Below are 18,229 nucleotides of genomic sequence, written 5' to 3'. Positions count from 1 at the left end.
CTTAATACCAACTTAGTTTTTTTTCCATTTATTTTTATTAGTTGGAGGCTAATTACTTTACATTATTGTAGTGGTTTTTGTCATACATTGACATGAATCAGCCATGGATTTATATGTATTCCCCATCCCGATCACCCCTCCCACCTCCCTCTCCACCCAATTCCTCTGGGTCTTCCCAGTGCACCAGGCCGGAGCACTTGTCTCATGCATCCAGCCTGGGCTGGTGATCTGTTTCACCCTAGATAATATACATGTTTTGATGCTGTTCTCTCGAAACATCCCACCCTCGCCTTCTTCCACAGAGTCCAAAAGTCTGTCCTGTACATCTGTGTCTCTTTTTCTGGTTTTGCATATAGGGTTATCGTTACCATCTTTCTAAATTCCATATATATGCGTTAGTACCAACTTAGTTTTAAGAGTAGACAAAAAGTTTCCTCCTATATAGCACTTTCCTCTCACTTTATGTTGTTGTTACAAATTACACCTTTATATATTGTGTGTCTATCAACTATTTTATAGTTATAAAACACACAGAACAAAAAGGAATTACAAACCAAAAATAATTATGCATTTTATACTTACCTGTGTAATTAATTTACTGGTGTTCTTAATTTCTTCATATGGAGTCAGGTTACTATGGCATATCCTTTGATATCTGCTCTCTTAGCATTTCTTATAGGCAGGTCTACTAGCAACAAACTGTCAGCTTTTATCTGAGAAAAATTTCTCCTACATTTATGAAGGATAATTGTGCAAGTTATAGAATTCTAATTAGCAGTTACTTTCTTTCAGTACTTTGAATGTGTTTTCCCACTTCATTCTGGCACCTATGGTTTCTGATGAGAAATCAGCTGTGAGGATCCCTTGTATATAACAAATCACATCTTGCTTGCTGCCTTCAAGATTATTCTGTCTTGGTCTTTGAAATTTTGATTATGTCTATTTGTGAATCTGTATTTTTATCCTATTGAAATTCATTGAGCTTCTTGGGTTTGTAGATTCATGTCTCTTGTCAAATTTGAGATGTTTTGGCTATTATTTCTTTAAGTAATCTCTTTGCCTTTCTCTCTTCTCCTTGGACTCCCATTTTGTATATGTTGGTATACTTGATGAAGTCCCACAGAACTCTTAACCTACATTTACTTTTCTCTGTCTGCTCCTCAGACTGGATAATCTAAATTGACCTATCTTCAGGCTCATTGATTTTTTTTCACCTTCCAATATTTATTTTCAAATAAATTTGTCAGAATTTTTACAAAAAGATTGGCGCAAAAGTAATTGTGGTTTGAGACCGTGAATTTTAAATCATTATAACTAGTCTCAAACACATCTTTGTTTATCAAAATGGGAACCATTACAATCAACATATTTTTGCCAACAAGAAATAAGTTTGTTTATTCCTGTAGCATAAACATTCATGCTTCAGGATTCAAAGAACTCTTGGAAAGCATTTTCTGCATCCTGCTGGTTGTGGAAGCGTTTTCACTGCAAAAAGTTGTCAAGATGCTGAAGAAAGCCAGGTGAATATGGTGGATGAGGCAAAATTTTCTAGCCCAATTCGTTCAACTTTTGGTTGTGTGACATGCAGTTGGGCATTGTCGTGGAGAAGAATTGGACCCTTTCTGTTGACCAGTGCAGGCTACAGACTTTGCAGTTTGGGGTGCATCTCGTTGATTTGCTGAGCATGATGTAATGCTCAGATGTAATGGTTTCAGTGGGATTCAGAATGCTGTAGTGGACCACCAGACAGTGACCATGACCTTTTTTGCTGTAAGTTTGGCTTTAGGATGGGGTTTGGAGCTTCTTCTCAATTCAACCACTGAGCTGATCCATCTCCAGTTGTTTTTTAAACTGTAGTTTTTGTCACTTGTTACAATCTGAGAAATGGTTTGTTGTTGTTGCATAGAATAAGAGAAGACACTTCAAAACAATGTGTTTTTTTTTTTAAATTTTTGGTCAGCTCATGAGGCACCCACTTAGGGAGTTTTGTCACCTTTCCAGTTTGCTTCAAATGCTAAGTGACCGTCAAATGGTTAATGTTTTCTTTGGCAGCTTCTCTTGTAGTTGTAAGAGGATCAATTTCAGTGATTGCTCTCAATCGGTTGTTGTCAACTTCCAATGGCTGTCTACTGCGATCCTCATCTTCAACACTCTCATCCTCTTTGCAGAACTTCTTGAACCACCGCTACACTGTACGTTCCCTAGCAGTTCCTGGGCCAAATGCATTGTCAATGTTGAGTTGTTTCTGCTGCTTTACAACCCATTTTGAACTCAAATAAGAAAATCACTCAAATATGCTTTTTGTCTAAAATCATTTCCATAGTCCAAAATAAATATAAAATAAACAGCAAGAAAATAATCATTAGCAAAAAAATATAAAGTGAGAAAAGCACATTAAAATGGTGTATAACATAACGACATTTATTTTAGAATGTATTCTGACATCAAACAGCAGATTTTAGCAATGTGAAAACCGCGATTACATTTGCATCAAACTAATAATACATGTTCAGTGTTGAAAATTAAGAACACAAAAGAAAATTTTAATGAAAATAACAGTAATCCTCAGCTCTCACCATGTAGATAAAATAACATTGTGTTTCATATGCTGCTTTTCCCATCATGTAACCTATGGTGAGTATTTTCCCACAGTGTTAAGATTTTTAAAGATTGGACAATAGTCTTAGTTTCCAAGCCACCCTCCTGGTCCTCCATTGGTGCCCTTGACTGGTGCCTTCTCTTTTGCTGCCTCCAAGTGTTGGAGTGGCTTAGTGCTTCACCCCAGATTCTGTCTCTTATCCATTTATATTCTGCCTATGTGATCTTGCCCAGTTTCATGGTTTTAAGGGCCATTGACTCCCAAAATTATGTGATTTCTTTGAACCTCAAACTTGTATATTTACTGCCTTCTAAACATCTCTACTGGATATTAATTGTAATGTGTACAAAATCAAACATGACCACCTCTCACATGTCTTTCCCCAATACTCAATCCATTTCAGATACCTGGCACCCTTGCTTTCCTAGATGGTGCCAGGCACACTCTTGCTCCAAGACCTCCGTGCCGCTATGTCCCCAGTTGTCTCTATGACTTGCTCCCTCATCTTTTAAGTCTCAAAAACCACCATCTCAGTGACATCTTCCTACCATCCTATTTTAAAATCAGAACACTTTCCATATTCCCTATTACACTTTGCTTCATTTTTCTCTGTAGCACATATTACCATCTAACATTATATGTTTTTTAAATTCATTTATTCATTCTCCGTGCTTAAATCTGCTGTTGAACCACTTAGTGAAGTTTTCATTTCTGTTACTGTGCTTTAGCTACAGAATTTCTATTTACTTCCTTTTTTTAAAATAACTTCTAATTGGCAGTCTTTATTTGATGAGACATCATTCTCATGGTTTCCTTTAGTTCTTTGTATAAGATTTGGTTTAGCTCTTTAAGCATATTCAAAATAGACTATTTAAAGTCTTTGCCTAAATCCAATGACTGAACTTCTTCAGGAATTAATTCAACTAATTTTTTTCCAGTTTTGTAGGGATATATAAACCCAAATGAACTTTTTGGCTAACCCAGTGATTGAAATAAAGCATTGTGTGACTTTAAGGCATACAACATGATGATTTGTTACACTTGTATATTGAAAAGTGATCACCACAGTAGGATTAATTAACATCTCCATCACCTCACATAATTGCCATTTCCTTTTTTTTAGTGAGAACATTTAAGATTTATTCTTTTAGCAACTTTAAAGTATATAGTACAGTATTGTTACCTATAATCACTATGCTATAAGTTAGATCCCCTGATGTTTTTCATTATATAATTGGAAGTTGGTGCAATTTGACCAACATCTCCCCTTTTCCCCCAGTCCCTAGCAACCACCATTCTAAGCTCTTTCTTTGTGGTCAGCTTTTGTAGATTCCATGTATAAGTGATACTATACAGTAGTTGTCTGTCTCTGATTTACTTCACTTATTAGAATGCCCTCAAGGTGCATCCATGTTTGTCTCAAAAGGTGAGATTTCCTGGTTTCTCATGGCTGAGAAATGAGGTGTTCTCATTGTGTGTGTGTGTGTGTGTTTACATGTATTTTACACACACATATATTTTTTTACACACATATATGCCACATATTTATCCATTCATCCATAGATGGGTACGTATATAGTTTCCATACCTTAGCTACTGTGAACAATTTTGCAATAAAAATTGGAGTGAAGATATCTCTTTTTCCTGATTTCCTTTCCTTTGGATAGATAGCCAGAACTGGAATTGCTGAATCATAATAGTTCTGTTTTTAATTTTTTGAGGAACTGCTATACTGTTTTCTATAGAGGCTATTTGTTGTTGTTGTTCAGTGACTTGAGTCGTGTCCAGTCTTTGTGACCACATGGACTGCTAGATAGATAGATAGATAGATAGATAGAGGCTATACCAATTTTTATTCCCACCAACAGTGCACAAGCATCCTCTTTTCTCCAAATACTTGCCAGTACTTGTTATCTCTTGTCTTCTTGAAAATAGCCAGTCTCTCAGGTGTGAGGTGATATATCACTGTGGTTATGATTAGCGTCTCCCTGATGACTAGTGATATTTAGCACCATTTCATGTAACTACTGGCCATTTGTGTATTGTCTTTGAAAAGATGTCTGTTTAATTCCTGTGTCCATTTTATTTATTTATTTTTTAAAGAGATGAAGATAAATTTTATTTTTTAAAACAACTATTACAATAGAGGAAAAGAGACTGCAGTATAGAAGTGGGCTTAATTCTGAATGCAGGATGGGCATTTGCAGCCAAGGAGCAGGATTGGGGTGGGCACAGTGGGTGGAGTTAATAAGAGGAAGTATCAGGGGTAGGGGAGATTCTGGTTCCCCTGACTTAACTGGTTTCTTGCTGAAACTAGATTCTACAGGGAAGGACCCAGAAAAGCCCAAATTTGAGGACTCGCTGAGAAAATTGCTCACAGGAGCCTGAGCAAATTTGGGTCAAAGAGAGTCTTTGTCAAGACCCAGGATCTGAGTTCAGGGAAGGAAGTGGGGGAGTGTAGGGGATTGAATGGTAGTCCCCAAAAGGATATGCCCATGCCCTAAACCCCAGAACCTCTGACTATGAAAGAAGAGTCTTTGCAGATGTAATTAAGAATCTTAAGATCATCCTGGATTATCTGAGTGAGCTTAAATCCAATAACAAGCATCCTTATAAGAGACAAAAGAGAAGGAAACACAGACATGTGAAGACAGAGGCACCTCTGCCCATTTTACGATCAGATGGTTGGTTTTTGTTACTGTTACTCAGCTGTATGAGTTCTTTATATTTTGGATAATAATTTCTTTTCAGATATAATGGTTTGCAAATATTTTCTCCTGTTGTGCAGATTATCTGTCCATTTTGATTGTTTCTTTTGCTATGCTAAAATGTTTTAGTTTGATTCAGTCTCCTTTATTTTTGCCTTTGTTGCTTTTGGTATCATGTCCAAAAAATTGTCACCAAAACCAGTGTCAGTGTGCTTTTACTCATGTTTACTTTTAGGAGCTTTATGGTTTCAGGTCTTATATTAAAGTCTTTCATTCATTTCAGGTTAATTTTTTTAGTGGTATAAGATAGGGGTCCAACTTCATTTTTTTCCCCTGTATGTTAGTTTTCTCAGCACCATTTATTGAGGAGACTGTACTTTCCCCATTGATTATTGGCTCCCTTTGAAATATTATTTGACTGTGTGTGTGAGGATTTATTTCTCTGTTCTTGATTATGTTCCGTTGGGCTATGTGTGTTTTTTATGCTAATACCATACTGTTGATTACTATAGCTTTGTAATGGTATTTGAAATCAGGAAGTACAATATCTGTAGCTTTGTTCTGTCTCAGGATTGCTTTAGTTATTTGGGGTCTTCTGTATTCCATATAAATTTGAGGATTGTTTTTCCTGTTTCTAGGGAAACTGTCATTGGATTTTTGAAAGTAATTAAAATTTATAGATTACTCTCTGTACTATGGACATTTTGACAATACTAATTTTTCCAGTCCGTGAACATTGGATATTTGTCTCTTCTTTAATTCCTTTCATCAGTGTTTTGTAGTTTTCAGTGTACAGATTTTACCTCCTTGGTAAAATTTATTTCTAAGTATTTTACTTTTTTTATGGTATTGTAAATGGGATTGTTCTACTTCTTTTTCAGATAGTGTATGGAAATATAACTGATATCTGTATGTTAATTTTGTATCCTGCAACTTTACTGAATTTATTCTAAGTTTTTGGGTGGCTCCTTGGGGATTTTCTGTGTATCATTTGCAAGTGAAAACAGGACTTGACTTCTTTCTTTCTGAATTGTATGTCTTTTTTTTTTTTTTTTTCTTGCTGAATTGCTCTGGCTAGAATTTCCAGTATTGTGCTGAATTTCCAGTGCTGTGTTCCACTATTGTGAGTGGTTAGAATGAACATCTTGTCTTGTTCCTGATCTTAGAAGGAAAGGTTTCAGCCTTTCATCATTGAGTATGCTGTTAACTGTGGGCTTGTCATATGTGCCCTTTATCGTGTTTAGGTATGTTCTCACTATACCCCGTTTTTGGGTTTTTATTATGAAAGAATATTGAACTTTGTCATTACTTTTTTCTACAACTTCTGAGCTAATGTGATTAGCTCATGTGATTTTTGTCTTTCATTTTCTTAATGTGATATCACATTTATTGATTTGCATGTGTTGAAACATCTTTGCACCCCAGGGATAAATCTCACTTAAATTGTGATCTATGTTCCTTTTAATGTGCTGTTAAATTTGAGTTCTTGGTAGTTTACTGAGGACTTTTGCAAGTTTGTACATCAGGGGTATTGGCCTCTAGTTTTCTGTTCGTGTATTGTCCTTATCTGGCTTTGGTATGAGGGTAACTTTGGCCAAACAATGGTGATTTTCCAATTACCAGTTGAAAAGTGTTCCTCCTTCAATCATTTGGTAAAAATTTGAGAAAGATTGGTTATTCTTTAAATGTTTCACCAGGGAAACCATTTGGTCCTGGAATTTTCTCTTGGGGGTCTTTTTGATTACTGACTCAATCTGTTTATTCATTATTGGTCTCTTCATACTTTCTGTTCTCCATGATTCTGTTTTGGTTATATATTTCTAAGAATTTATCCAATTCTTCTAGGTTATCCAATTTGTTGGCATTTTGTTCCTAGTAGTCTCTTAGTGATCCTTTGTATCTGTGGTATCAGTTGTAATGTCTCTTCTTTTGTTTCTGATTTTATTTATTTGGGTCTTAAGCCTTTTTTTTTCAGTCTAGCTAAAGTTTTGAAACTATTTTGTTGAGTAGTTTTTTAAAAGTTCTTACTTTCATTAATCTTTTCTGTGGTTTTTCTAGTCTCTGTTTCATTTATTTCTGCTCTGATTTTTGTTCCTTTCTTCTACTAACTCTGGACTTAGTTCATTCTTTTTCAAGTTGAGGTATAAAATTAGGTTGTTTGAGATATTTCTTATTTTTTAATGTAGGCATTTATTTCCTATAAACTTCCCTCTTGAAGTACTTTTGGTGCATCCTATTCATTGTGATATTTTGTGTTTCTATTTGCCTCAAGGTATTTTTAATTTCCCTTTTGATTTCTTCCTTTGACCCTTTGGTTGTTCAGGAGTGTATTGCTTAATTTCCAGATTTTTGTGAATCTTTCCAGTTTTCTTTCTGTAACTGATTTCCAATTTCATACTATTAGGGTCCAGAAAAATATTTGGTATGATTTCAGTCTTAAATTTGCTAAGACTTGTTTTGTGACCTACCATATAATCTCTCTAGGAGAATGTTCCATGTGGGTTTGAGAAGAGTGTATTCTGCTGTTGAATAAATGTTATACATATGCCTACAAGGGCCATTGGTCTAAAGTATAGTTCAAATCCAATGTTTCCTTCTTGATTTTTCTCTCAGTACAGTCTATCCGTTGTTGAAAGTGAGATGCTGACATCTCCTCCTATTATTATATTCTCTCTTTCTCCCTTCATTTGTTGTTCAGTCACTAAGTCATGTCTGACTCTTTACAACCCATGGGCTACACCATGCCAGGCTACCCTGTCCTTCACCATCTCCTGGAGTTTGCTCAGATTCATGTCCATTGAATCAGTGATGCTGTCTAACCATCTCATATCTCCCTTCATATCTACTGTATGTGTGCTCAGTCAATTTAGTCATGCCCAACTCTTTGTGACCCTATGGACTATAGCCTGCCAGGCTCCTCTGCCTGTGGGATTTTACAAGAATATTGGAGTGGGTTCTAACTGATACAGGGGACCTTCCCAACCCAGGGATCAAAGCTGCATCTCCTGCGTAACAGGTGGATTCTTTACCTGCTGAGCCACCTAGGAAGCCCTCTTATCTATTAGCATTTACTTATACATTTAATATGTTCCAGTGTTATGTCCATATAATTTACAGTTGTTATATCCTCTTTGAATTGACCCCTTTATCATTTTATAGTGACCTTAGTTGTCTCCCATTACAGGTTTTGAGTCAAAGCCTAGTTTGTCGGATATGGGTAGCTATCCTTGCTCTTTTGGTTTCCACTTCTGTAAAATGACTTTTTCTTTCCCTGCACTTTGAACTCATGTGTGTCTTTAAAGCTGAAGTGAGTCTCTTGTAGGTAGCATGTAGTTAGGTCTTGTTTTTTTTTTTTCCATCCAGCTACTTTATGCCTTTTGATTGGGAAAATGAATTCATCTACATTTGGAGTAATTATTATTAATAATAGGTAGGGACTTAGTTATGCCATCTTATTAATTCTTTTTTGATTGTTTTGTGTTTCCCTTGCTCCTTTCTTCTTTTGCTGTCTTTCTTTGTGAATAATGGTTTTCATGTACTTCAATTCCCTTCTATTCCTCTTTTATCTAACCTAAGTTTTGCTTTGTGGTTACCATGAATCTTACATAAAACATAGATATAATAGCAACTTAACTTTGATTGCAAATGAAAAACTTAAGGCTTTTAATCCCCTTTGATTTTATGATTTGATGTCACAGTTTGCCTCTTTTTATACTGTGTATTCATTAACAACTTATTTTAGAATTAAAAATTTTTATTATATTTTTTAAGAAACTTTTGTCCATTAACTTTTATCATTCATGGGTGATTGTTTAAGATAGTATTTTCCTGGGGTTCTCAAACACCTGCTGAGAGTGGCTGCAACCGATTCACAGACCACTGCAGGATCCACAGCTTGGGTCCTGTTATCCAACAAACTGGCGGGTGAGACTTCTCCCAGGCCCCTTTGCATGTAGGGTTGGATTCCACAGCTTCCATAAAGGTACTTTTCTCTATGAATGGGTGCCAAGTTATTGTGGGGGCAAGGGATGGAGCACAGTGAAAGCCATCTTATTGCACTACCTTGCTAAGGCCACTCCTTACGTTGCTACAGTGGACATTTTGAATATTACAACATGGCAACTCTGGAAATCAGACTCTCACCCTTTCCTAGGGTTTGTTGTTAAGATTTGTTGTTTTTTATTTAGACTTTTCTGAACTGGTTTCTGAATTCTTTGTTTTATGTGGTCATTGAAGTCTCTGTTAGCGTAGTGGTCAGCTAGTGATTTGCCTTATTCCTGGAACCAAATTCTCTCTGTCTTTGCTGGTGAGTTCTGTGTACATATTGGTATCTTTGATGTCAATGCTCACTATCTTCAATACTTAACCAGAAAGTTGAGAGTCGCTGTGGGCAAGAATTCCTTAGAAGAAATGGAGTAGCCCACATAGTCAACAAAAGAGTACAAAATGCAGCACTTGGATGCAGTCTCAAAAATGACAGAATGATCTCTGCTCGCTTCCAAGGCAAACCATTCAATATCACAGTAATCCAAGTTTATACCCCAACCAGTAATGCTGAAGAAGCTGCAGTCAAACGGTTCTATGAAGATCTACAAGACCTTCTAGAACTAACACCCAAAAAAGATGTCGTTTTCATTATAGGGGACTGGAATGCAAAAGTAGGAAGTCAGGAGATCCCTAGAGTAACAGGCAAATTTGGTCTTAAGAGTACAAAATGTGAAGTAATTAGCCTCCAACTAATAAAAAAATAAATAAATAAACAAAATAAAAAATTTTAAAAAAAAGAGTTCTCATCAAAAGGAAAAAAAAAAAGAGTACAAAATGAAGCAGGGCAAAGACTTAACAGTTTTGCCAAGAGAACACACTGGTCATAGCAAGCACCCTCTTCCAACAACACAAGAGAAGACTGTACACATGGATATCACCAGATGGTCCATACTGAAATCAGATTGATTATATTCTTCACAGCCAAAGATGGAGAAGCTCTCTACAGTCAGCAAGACCCGGAGCTGACTGTGGGTCAAATCATGAACTCCTTATTGCCAAATTCAGACTTAAATTGAAGAAAGTAGGGAAAACCTATAGACCATTCAGGTATGACCTAAATCAAATCCCTGACAATTATACAGTGGAAGTGACAAACAGACAAGGGATTAGATCTGATAGAGTGCCTGAAGAATTATGAATGGAGTTTTGTGATATTGTACAGGAGGCAGTGATCAAGACCATCCCCAAGAAAAAGAAATGCAGAAAGGCAAAATGGTTGTCTGAGGAGGCCTTACAAATAGCTGAGAAGAGAAGCTAAAGGCGAAGGAGAAAAGGAAAGATATACCCATTTGAGTGCAGTGTTCCAAAGGATAGCAAGGAGAGATAAGAAAGCCTTCCTCAGTGATCAATGCAAAGAAATAGAGGAAAACAATTGAATGGGAAAGACTGGAGATCTCTTCAAGAAAATTAGAGATACCGAGGGAACATTTCATGCAAAGATGGTCACAATAAAGGACAGAAATGGTATGGACCTAATTGAAGCAGAAGGTATTAAGAAGAGGGGCAAGAATACACAGAAGAATTATATAAAAAAGATCTTAATGACACAGGTAACCACGATGGTGTGATCACTAGAGCCAGACATCCTAGAAGGCAAAGTCAAGTGGGCCTTAGGAAGCATCATTACAACCAAAGCTAGTGGAGGTGATGGAATTCCAATTGAGCTCTTTCAAATCCTAAAAAGAGATGCTGTGTTACAGTGCTACACTCAATATTCCAGCAAATTTGGAAAACTCAGCAGTGGCCACAGGACTGGAAAAGGTCAGTTTTCATTCCAATCCCAACGAATGTTCAAACTACCACACAACTGCACTCATCTCACATGCTTGCAAAGTAATGCTCAAAATTCTCCAAGCCAGGCTTTAACAGTACATGAACTGTGAACTTCCACATGTTCAAGCTGGATTTAGAAAAGGCAGAGAAACCAGAGATCAAATTGCCAACATCCATTGGATCATTGAAAAAGCAGGAGAGTTCCAGAAAAACATCTATTTCTGCTTTATTGACTATGCAAAATCCTTTGACTATATGGATCACAAGAAACTGTGGATAATTCTTCAAGAGATGGGAATACCAGACCTCCTGACCTGCCTCCTAAGAAATCTGTATGCAGGCCAAAAAGCAACAGTTAGAACCAGACATGGAACAACAGACTGGTTCCAAATCAGGAAGGGAGTATGTCAAGGCTGTATATTGTCACCCTGCTTATTTAACTTATATGCAGAGTACATCATGAGAAACGCTGGGCTGGAAGGAGCACAAGCTAGAATCAAGATTGCTGGAGAAATATCAATAACCTTAGATATGCAGATGATACCACCTTTATGGCAGCAAGCAAAGAAGAACTAAAGAGCCACTTGATGAAAGTGAAAGAGGAGAGTGAAAATGCTGGCTTGAAACTCAACATTCAGACTTCTAAGGTCATGGCATCCAGTCCCATCACTTCATGGCAAATAGATGGGGAAACAGTGAGAGACTTTATTTTCTTGTGCTCCAAAATCACTGCAGATGGTGACTGCAGCCATGAAATGAAAAGATGCTTGCTCCTTGGAAGAAAAGCTATGACCAATCTAGACAGCATATTAAAAAGCAAAGATATAGCTTTGCCAACAAGGTCTGTCTAGTCAAAGCTATGGTGTTTCCAGTAGTCGTGTATGGATGTGAGAGTTGGACCATAAAAAAAGCTGAACGCTGAAGAATTGATGTTTTTGAACTGTTGTGTTGGAGAAGACTCTTGAGAGTCCCTTGGACTGCAAGGAGATCAAACCAGTCAAACCTAGAGGAAATCAATCCTGACTGTTCATTGGAAGGACTAATGCTGAAACTGAAACTCTAATACTTTGGCCACCTGATGCAAAGAACTGCCTCATTGGAAAAGACCCCGATGCTGGGAAAGATTGAAGGCAGGAGGAGAAGGGGACGACAGAGGATGAGATGGTTGAATGGCATCACTGACTCACTGGACATGAGTTTGAGTGAACTCCGGGAGCTGATGATGAACAGGGAAGCCTGGCGTGCTGCAGTCCATCGGGTCACAGAGTCAGACACGACTGAGCAACCGAACTGAACTGAACCAGAAAGTTTACAACTCTGGCTTAGCCTTCCCTTGCATAGAGCCTCATATCAGCTAGAGATGGAGGAACTTAGTGCTTTTTCAGGTTTTTCTGAGAATGTGCCCAACCTTGGGCATACATGGCCTTCTAGATTTCCAGGAGTGTGTGGAAGTTTTCAAAGCCCTTATTCCCCCCAAATATCACACTCCTCAGCCTTTCTTTCCAAGCTTTTCTGTTTGTCTATTAATTATCCCAACTGTATGTACTTAGTCTTCAATGTTATCAACAAATGCCCATCCCCACCGCTGGGAGAATTTTGAATTAGGCGAAAATGATAGATTACCTCAAATGCTGTTGAAAAGGTAGGCTAATTTTTAAGCAAAATTGTATGGCTGAGTTTTTTTTTCTATTTGGAACTCAATAATATTGTACAGTTGAGCCATTCTCCCCCATTACTTAGGGGCTAGTACTTGTTGATGAATTTTTTAGACGTTGTCATGGCAGAGTACGATAATATTAAGCAATGCAGGATCTTCTACTTTGCACTTTGGCTCATGTCAAACAGTAAGGAACTGAAGAGCATGTGATTTCACCCTATGAGAGAGGTGATCAGGCTGAGCCTGGAAAGGTTGGTACAGTACTGAAGATCCAATGGGTCAAGACTGACCTTTCAGCAAGCATGACTGCAGGCATATCAAATGCATTTACTTGCAAGAGCTTCTTATATTCTTCCCAGTACCATCCTCACAGAACAATGAAATTGGTCTCATTGGAGAAATCACCTTTAGGCAGACCATTTTGCCTTGAGTCTTAAGCTCTTGCTTCTATTTGCTCCCTCTTTTTGTTTGATTTTAATGTTGGATGTCTTTTCAACACTGTGTTCCAAGCAGCAACATACTCTTAAATACTTTATACACAAAGCTACCTTAAGCACTGTTTTAATACTGTCTTTTTTCCTTTTCCAAGAGCTGGGGTGGTAAGGAAAATGGCTTTGGACTAGCAGAATGTTGCAGAGACTTGCATATGATGGTAAGTAACTCTGAGATTTGAGTATCTTTTGACAGAACTTGTGTGATCTCTTTTTGAGCCTTACTTTGCAATATATATATGGCATTTAAAGTTGTCACTTCACATCAGGATTTTGAGGAACCTGAGATCAGTTGAGACATAGCATACCTTTTCTAGAAGTGCTTGAGTCCTTAATGGGCTGGTGGTAGCTGAAGAATCTCAGAAACACAGTATATGATCCTACAATCTCTTGAATAAGAAACTGCTTTTGTTGAGTCATCTTGAAAGTGATGAAAAATCCCAGAAATTACACTTCCTTGCATTTTCTCACTGGAACTACAGAACTCTGGGTAGTCTGTCTGGCATGATTGTAATAATGACTGCTTGGGAAACAGGTCTCCCATTTTGGTTATTGAGAACTTGCAATGTTTCGTGTGCTTTCCATGTTTACCCTTCATGCCTGTCCTGCTTATACTTTAAGCTATGTTTAGATTATGAACTCAAGCCATCCTGCCCTCTGCTTTGATACGTTGCTATAGAACCACAAAGCACAATTGAATTACTATAATACGATTCCACACCAAGAAGCAGCTATATTTTCCAACACATATACTGCTTCTTTTGTTAGCTTGTCATGTATAGGACAAACGGATGCAATGAAATTTAGTGTAATTATCTTAGCAAGCCTTTTCCCCCCAGGAGAATGGTTCTTTTTCTGGTCACAGAAAACTATAAATAGAACAAATTACTTTTCCACCTTAGCTGGTATGCTTTCTTTATATTAGTGAATATTAGGTAATATGGGAGATGAGTGTTATCTGTTTTAATAATTAAAGCTGTGTAAATTTTAAAGGGTATTCAGTTTGGAATTCTAAGAAAACTATTTTTCATCTTAAAGTTTAGTTGATTAATTCTGAGGCTCCTTGTGTATATCAAGCTTGTTCTTGGCCTCTTGAGCAAAACAGTATGATACACTACTAGGTTTGTATGGTGTCTGTTACCATGTTCGTCTTGACTTATATTAAGAAATCATCCACCCTTTTATTTATTGATATTTGGCATGTCATGGGACTTTGAAAATTTTGTGTACTTTAAAAGAAAGTAGTACATGTTTTAAAACTTCTAAGAATACAACAGGGTATATAATAATTCTCTACCCCCAGAAGCAACCACTGCTACTGTTTTCTTTCAAAGACACACTTTAATGGGCATGCTGTTGCAGTCTTATTTGTCATGTGGCTTTTCTAGAGTTAAGTAACATTTGTTGTCAGGGTCTGGTTTATATTGACTTGGTATCTGCCTGTGCAGAAAAGCAATTGGATATCATGAGAAATTATACAGGATGGTATGGAAAAATGCATTTAAAGAATTACAAAGGTATGCCTATGAGGCAGAGTTTGAATAAAATATTTCAAAAGGTGATGATATTAACTAAGATTTCCATAAGAATGTTCTTTTCTATTCTCAGATAGTACCTAGACCCTTGTGTTTGTCCTTCACCCTTGAATTCTTATTCATTATTGGGACAGGCTTGCCTCTCTCTTCCGTCTTAAGAATAGCTGCAGTCAAAATTGATCTCTTGAAAGAAAGAAAATCAGTAAGGAATATGAAAGCTTTTGGAGCTGTGGGCTCCACTGTCCTGATTTTGTGTTACAAGACATCTGAGCTTTGTTAAAACAAGGAATGCAGGCACTGTAGCTGCTGATGACACTGCTGATTCTACAGTCACACCGAGTTGGACAAGTAGCTAAGACTGAGGGAAGATTTGGGAGAAGATGGTATCTGATTCTTTCATGTGCTTTTTACGCAGAAATACCCACCCAGTGCCACCACACTACACTTTGAATTCTATGCAGACCCTGGGGCTGAGGTCAAAATCGAGAAAAGGGTGAGTCTCATTCACACTTTTTCTAATAGAGTCAATGATCTGTACCTGTGGTTGACTTTCTAGGACTCCTCAGTAAAATTAGAGAATGATGTTGAGATACATTGCGCCCTCCCAAGATAAAAATATCCAGCAGCTTCTCAGGAGTAAGTGTTCATTGTTTGCCCAGCTGATAGGTTTGAATCTTACTTACGTTGGAACTGTCAAAAGATAGGACTCTGTTTATAAGGCAGTATTAGGACTGGTATATTTTTCTCGGTCTCAGTTGAGAATTCCACCATTTAGTATTGGGTTGGCCAAAAAGTTCTTCTGGTTTTCGGAGAAACCGAGACAAAATTTTTGCCCAACCCAGTATGATAGTCTTGACAGTGATTGGTTCAACTTTCTCTGCTCAAGCCAGCCTGCATGAAGTCTGTGTATTGCTTACAGGGCCCTGCTTCAATTATCTGGTCATTTCATATATTCTTTGAGGAGATAGCAAAATTCACTTTGGTTTAGAAGTGGTCTAATAAATAAGATCTTTTCTTCCTTCTATTTAAAATATATGCTCAGTCGCTCAGTTGTGTCTGACTCTTTGTGACCCCATGGACTGCAGCCTACCAGGCTTCTCTATCCATGGGATTTTCCAGGCAGGAGTACTGGAGTGGATTGCCACTGCCTTCTCCATGCATATTTAGAGAGAACCCGTTTTCATGGATTCAGTCTTTGCTGTGAATACGAAGGCTGTGTGTATTAAATAAAGTTTAAAAGGGATAAAGAAGAATATAAAATGTATCTGGCTATGTACATTATTTTTAATCTGGTTTCAAAGAAAGTTTGCTGAGGATGTATAACATGAGCATTTGGGGGATTCTAAAAAACTTTGATTTTTGAGAGCTTACAGTTGAGTCTTCTATGTAGGGTGACATCTTGTTTTTCAGATAGCTCTTGGCAGTCCTATGGCATGGGGAAGCTAAGGTATACAGTGACTCCTAACAACTCTCTTATATTTCTAATTTCAGACATCTAGTAACACACTACATTATATTCACATAGAGCAACTTGACAAGGTAAGAGGAATATTTGACTATTGGTTAGTTCTAACATTTAGTTCACTTTTTGTTCCTAACTATCTTTTTTCCTAATGTAGATTTCAGAAAGCCCTTCTGAAATAATGGAGTCTCTTACCAAAATGTACAGCATTCCTAAGGATAAGCAGGTATGATATGTCTTATAAATATCTAAATAATATCCATATAGATCAGACTATTGTGCTGGAGTAGGGAGCTAGCTAGCAGAAAGAATGGAATCAGACCATGTTCAAATTAGCCTCTGTGTGCCTTAGTTTCCTCATCTTTTATGAGGGCAACACTTATTGGCTTCCTAGGTCCTGATGAAGTTTGAGGAAAACAGAAGCAGCTTTATTCACCATGAATATCTAAGAGGTGGTAGCTTAACACTTGGCTACCAAAGGAGAAAACATTTAGTTGTGTTATATTTTTTCTGCTCATTGTAATGGTGATCAGATATTTAACTTGATTAATAATCAGAACTCTTGCCAAATGAGTAAGACTTAGCCCTCCCTCAGAAAGTATAGTCACCTTTTCCATTGGTTTCCTAATTTAGGTCTTATGTCTCTACAGATGCTGTTATTTACACACATACGGCTAGCCCATGGCTTTTCTAATCACAGGAAGCGATTGCAAGCTGTTCAGGCCAGGCTACATGCAATATCTATATTAGGTAAGAGAATAACACGTTATAGGTCCTGGTTAGACAGTTTAGACTTGATTTCCTTTGAACTTTATCTGTCTTTGTTGCTATGGGCTTATGGTAGTTACCTAGGTGGCAAGTTAAATTGTAGTCAAATTGCCAGCATTTCTAGTGTTCACTGTATTCATCATTCTTGGGCTCCTTAATGTTGGATCAGAAAGAGGATATGTATGATTCACACATCACATAGGTTTAGTGGGTGTTTTTTGTTTTTTTTTTTTTTGTAAGTGTTCAGATAGTCATCTTCCCTTAGACCCTATTTTTCCTCTTGGCAGTTCATCTTTCTCTTTTTGGGAGTTTTGAAATGAATTTTGAAATTGATTAAATAATACTGTGCATTTTACTTTTTCTTGTAGAGTGGTATAGTGGAAATCGCACTGGTTTTAGAGTCAGTCCTGGGCTTTCACCCTGACTTTGTAGATTATTAGGCACCTGTTTATCCTTTTGGCCTCACTTTCCTGATTTAATGTTGGAACAGTATGTATTTTATAAGCTGATCTGAGCATTAAATGAAAAAACCGATAAAGTACTCTTCAAGTTTTACTGCAGTGTCATACAAGTTTCTGATTTGGTCTGCAGTAGTCCATAAATTCTGTTCTTTATAGTTTGTGTAAGTTTCCAGTGTAAAACAGAAACATGAGTTATCAAGTAGTGATATTATAAAGAATTAATTCTTCTCTTTTTATTCTTAAATTTCTGAAAATCCTTGCTCAAGACAATTGATACCATTAATAGGAGAATCAGTTTGGTGGGTGTTTGGGACTTATGACTATATTTGATCCAATCTTCTAGAATTCAATGATTTTGTCCTCCAGTGCTGGTAGGAAGGGAGTCCTTCCCCAGAACCAGTAGATACCAGAAGGTCTGTCATTGGGCAGTGGCTTGACCACTGCCTTCTTGCCTAAAGTGTTTATTTCTCCTTTTGCAGTGTATTCCAATGCCTTGCAGGAGTCAGCAAACAGTATCTTGTATAATGGGTTGATAGAGGAGTTGGTAGATGTCCTTCAGATAACAGATAAGCAGCTTATGGTAAGTATCTATTAGATTCTTTACAAGCTGAGCCACCAGGGAAATCCCAAGAATACTGGAGTGGGTAACCTATCCCTTCTCCAGTGGACCTTCGACCCAGAAATCAAACCAAGGTCTCCTGCATTGCAGGTGGGTTCTTTACCAGCTG

At 37.3% G+C, this 18,229-nt stretch overlaps 1 protein-coding gene across 14 annotated transcripts in view; it reads left to right on the top strand.

Annotated features, from left to right (window-relative positions):
• Positions 1-18,229, top strand: part of HUWE1 (HECT, UBA and WWE domain containing E3 ubiquitin protein ligase 1) — a 153,149-nt gene that overhangs the window by 50,159 nt on the left and 84,761 nt on the right. For all 14 annotated transcript variants that reach the window (XM_043897309.1, XM_043897308.1, XM_043897311.1 and 11 more), the window contains 6 exons: positions 13,374-13,436; positions 15,226-15,303; positions 16,302-16,349; positions 16,430-16,498; positions 16,923-17,022; positions 17,981-18,081. In XM_043897309.1, coding sequence (XP_043753244.1) covers positions 13,374-13,436; positions 15,226-15,303; positions 16,302-16,349; positions 16,430-16,498; positions 16,923-17,022; positions 17,981-18,081 — 459 coding nt within the window. The remainder of the gene's footprint in view (positions 1-13,373; positions 13,437-15,225; positions 15,304-16,301; positions 16,350-16,429; positions 16,499-16,922; positions 17,023-17,980; positions 18,082-18,229) is intronic.

The sequence above is a fragment of the Cervus elaphus genome, chromosome X, assembly GCF_910594005.1.
Source record: "Cervus elaphus chromosome X, mCerEla1.1, whole genome shotgun sequence".
NCBI classification, from domain to species: domain Eukaryota; kingdom Metazoa; phylum Chordata; class Mammalia; order Artiodactyla; family Cervidae; genus Cervus; species Cervus elaphus.
The sequence above is the reverse complement of the archived record's forward strand: the minus strand, read 5'-3'. Positions and strand labels throughout refer to the sequence as shown.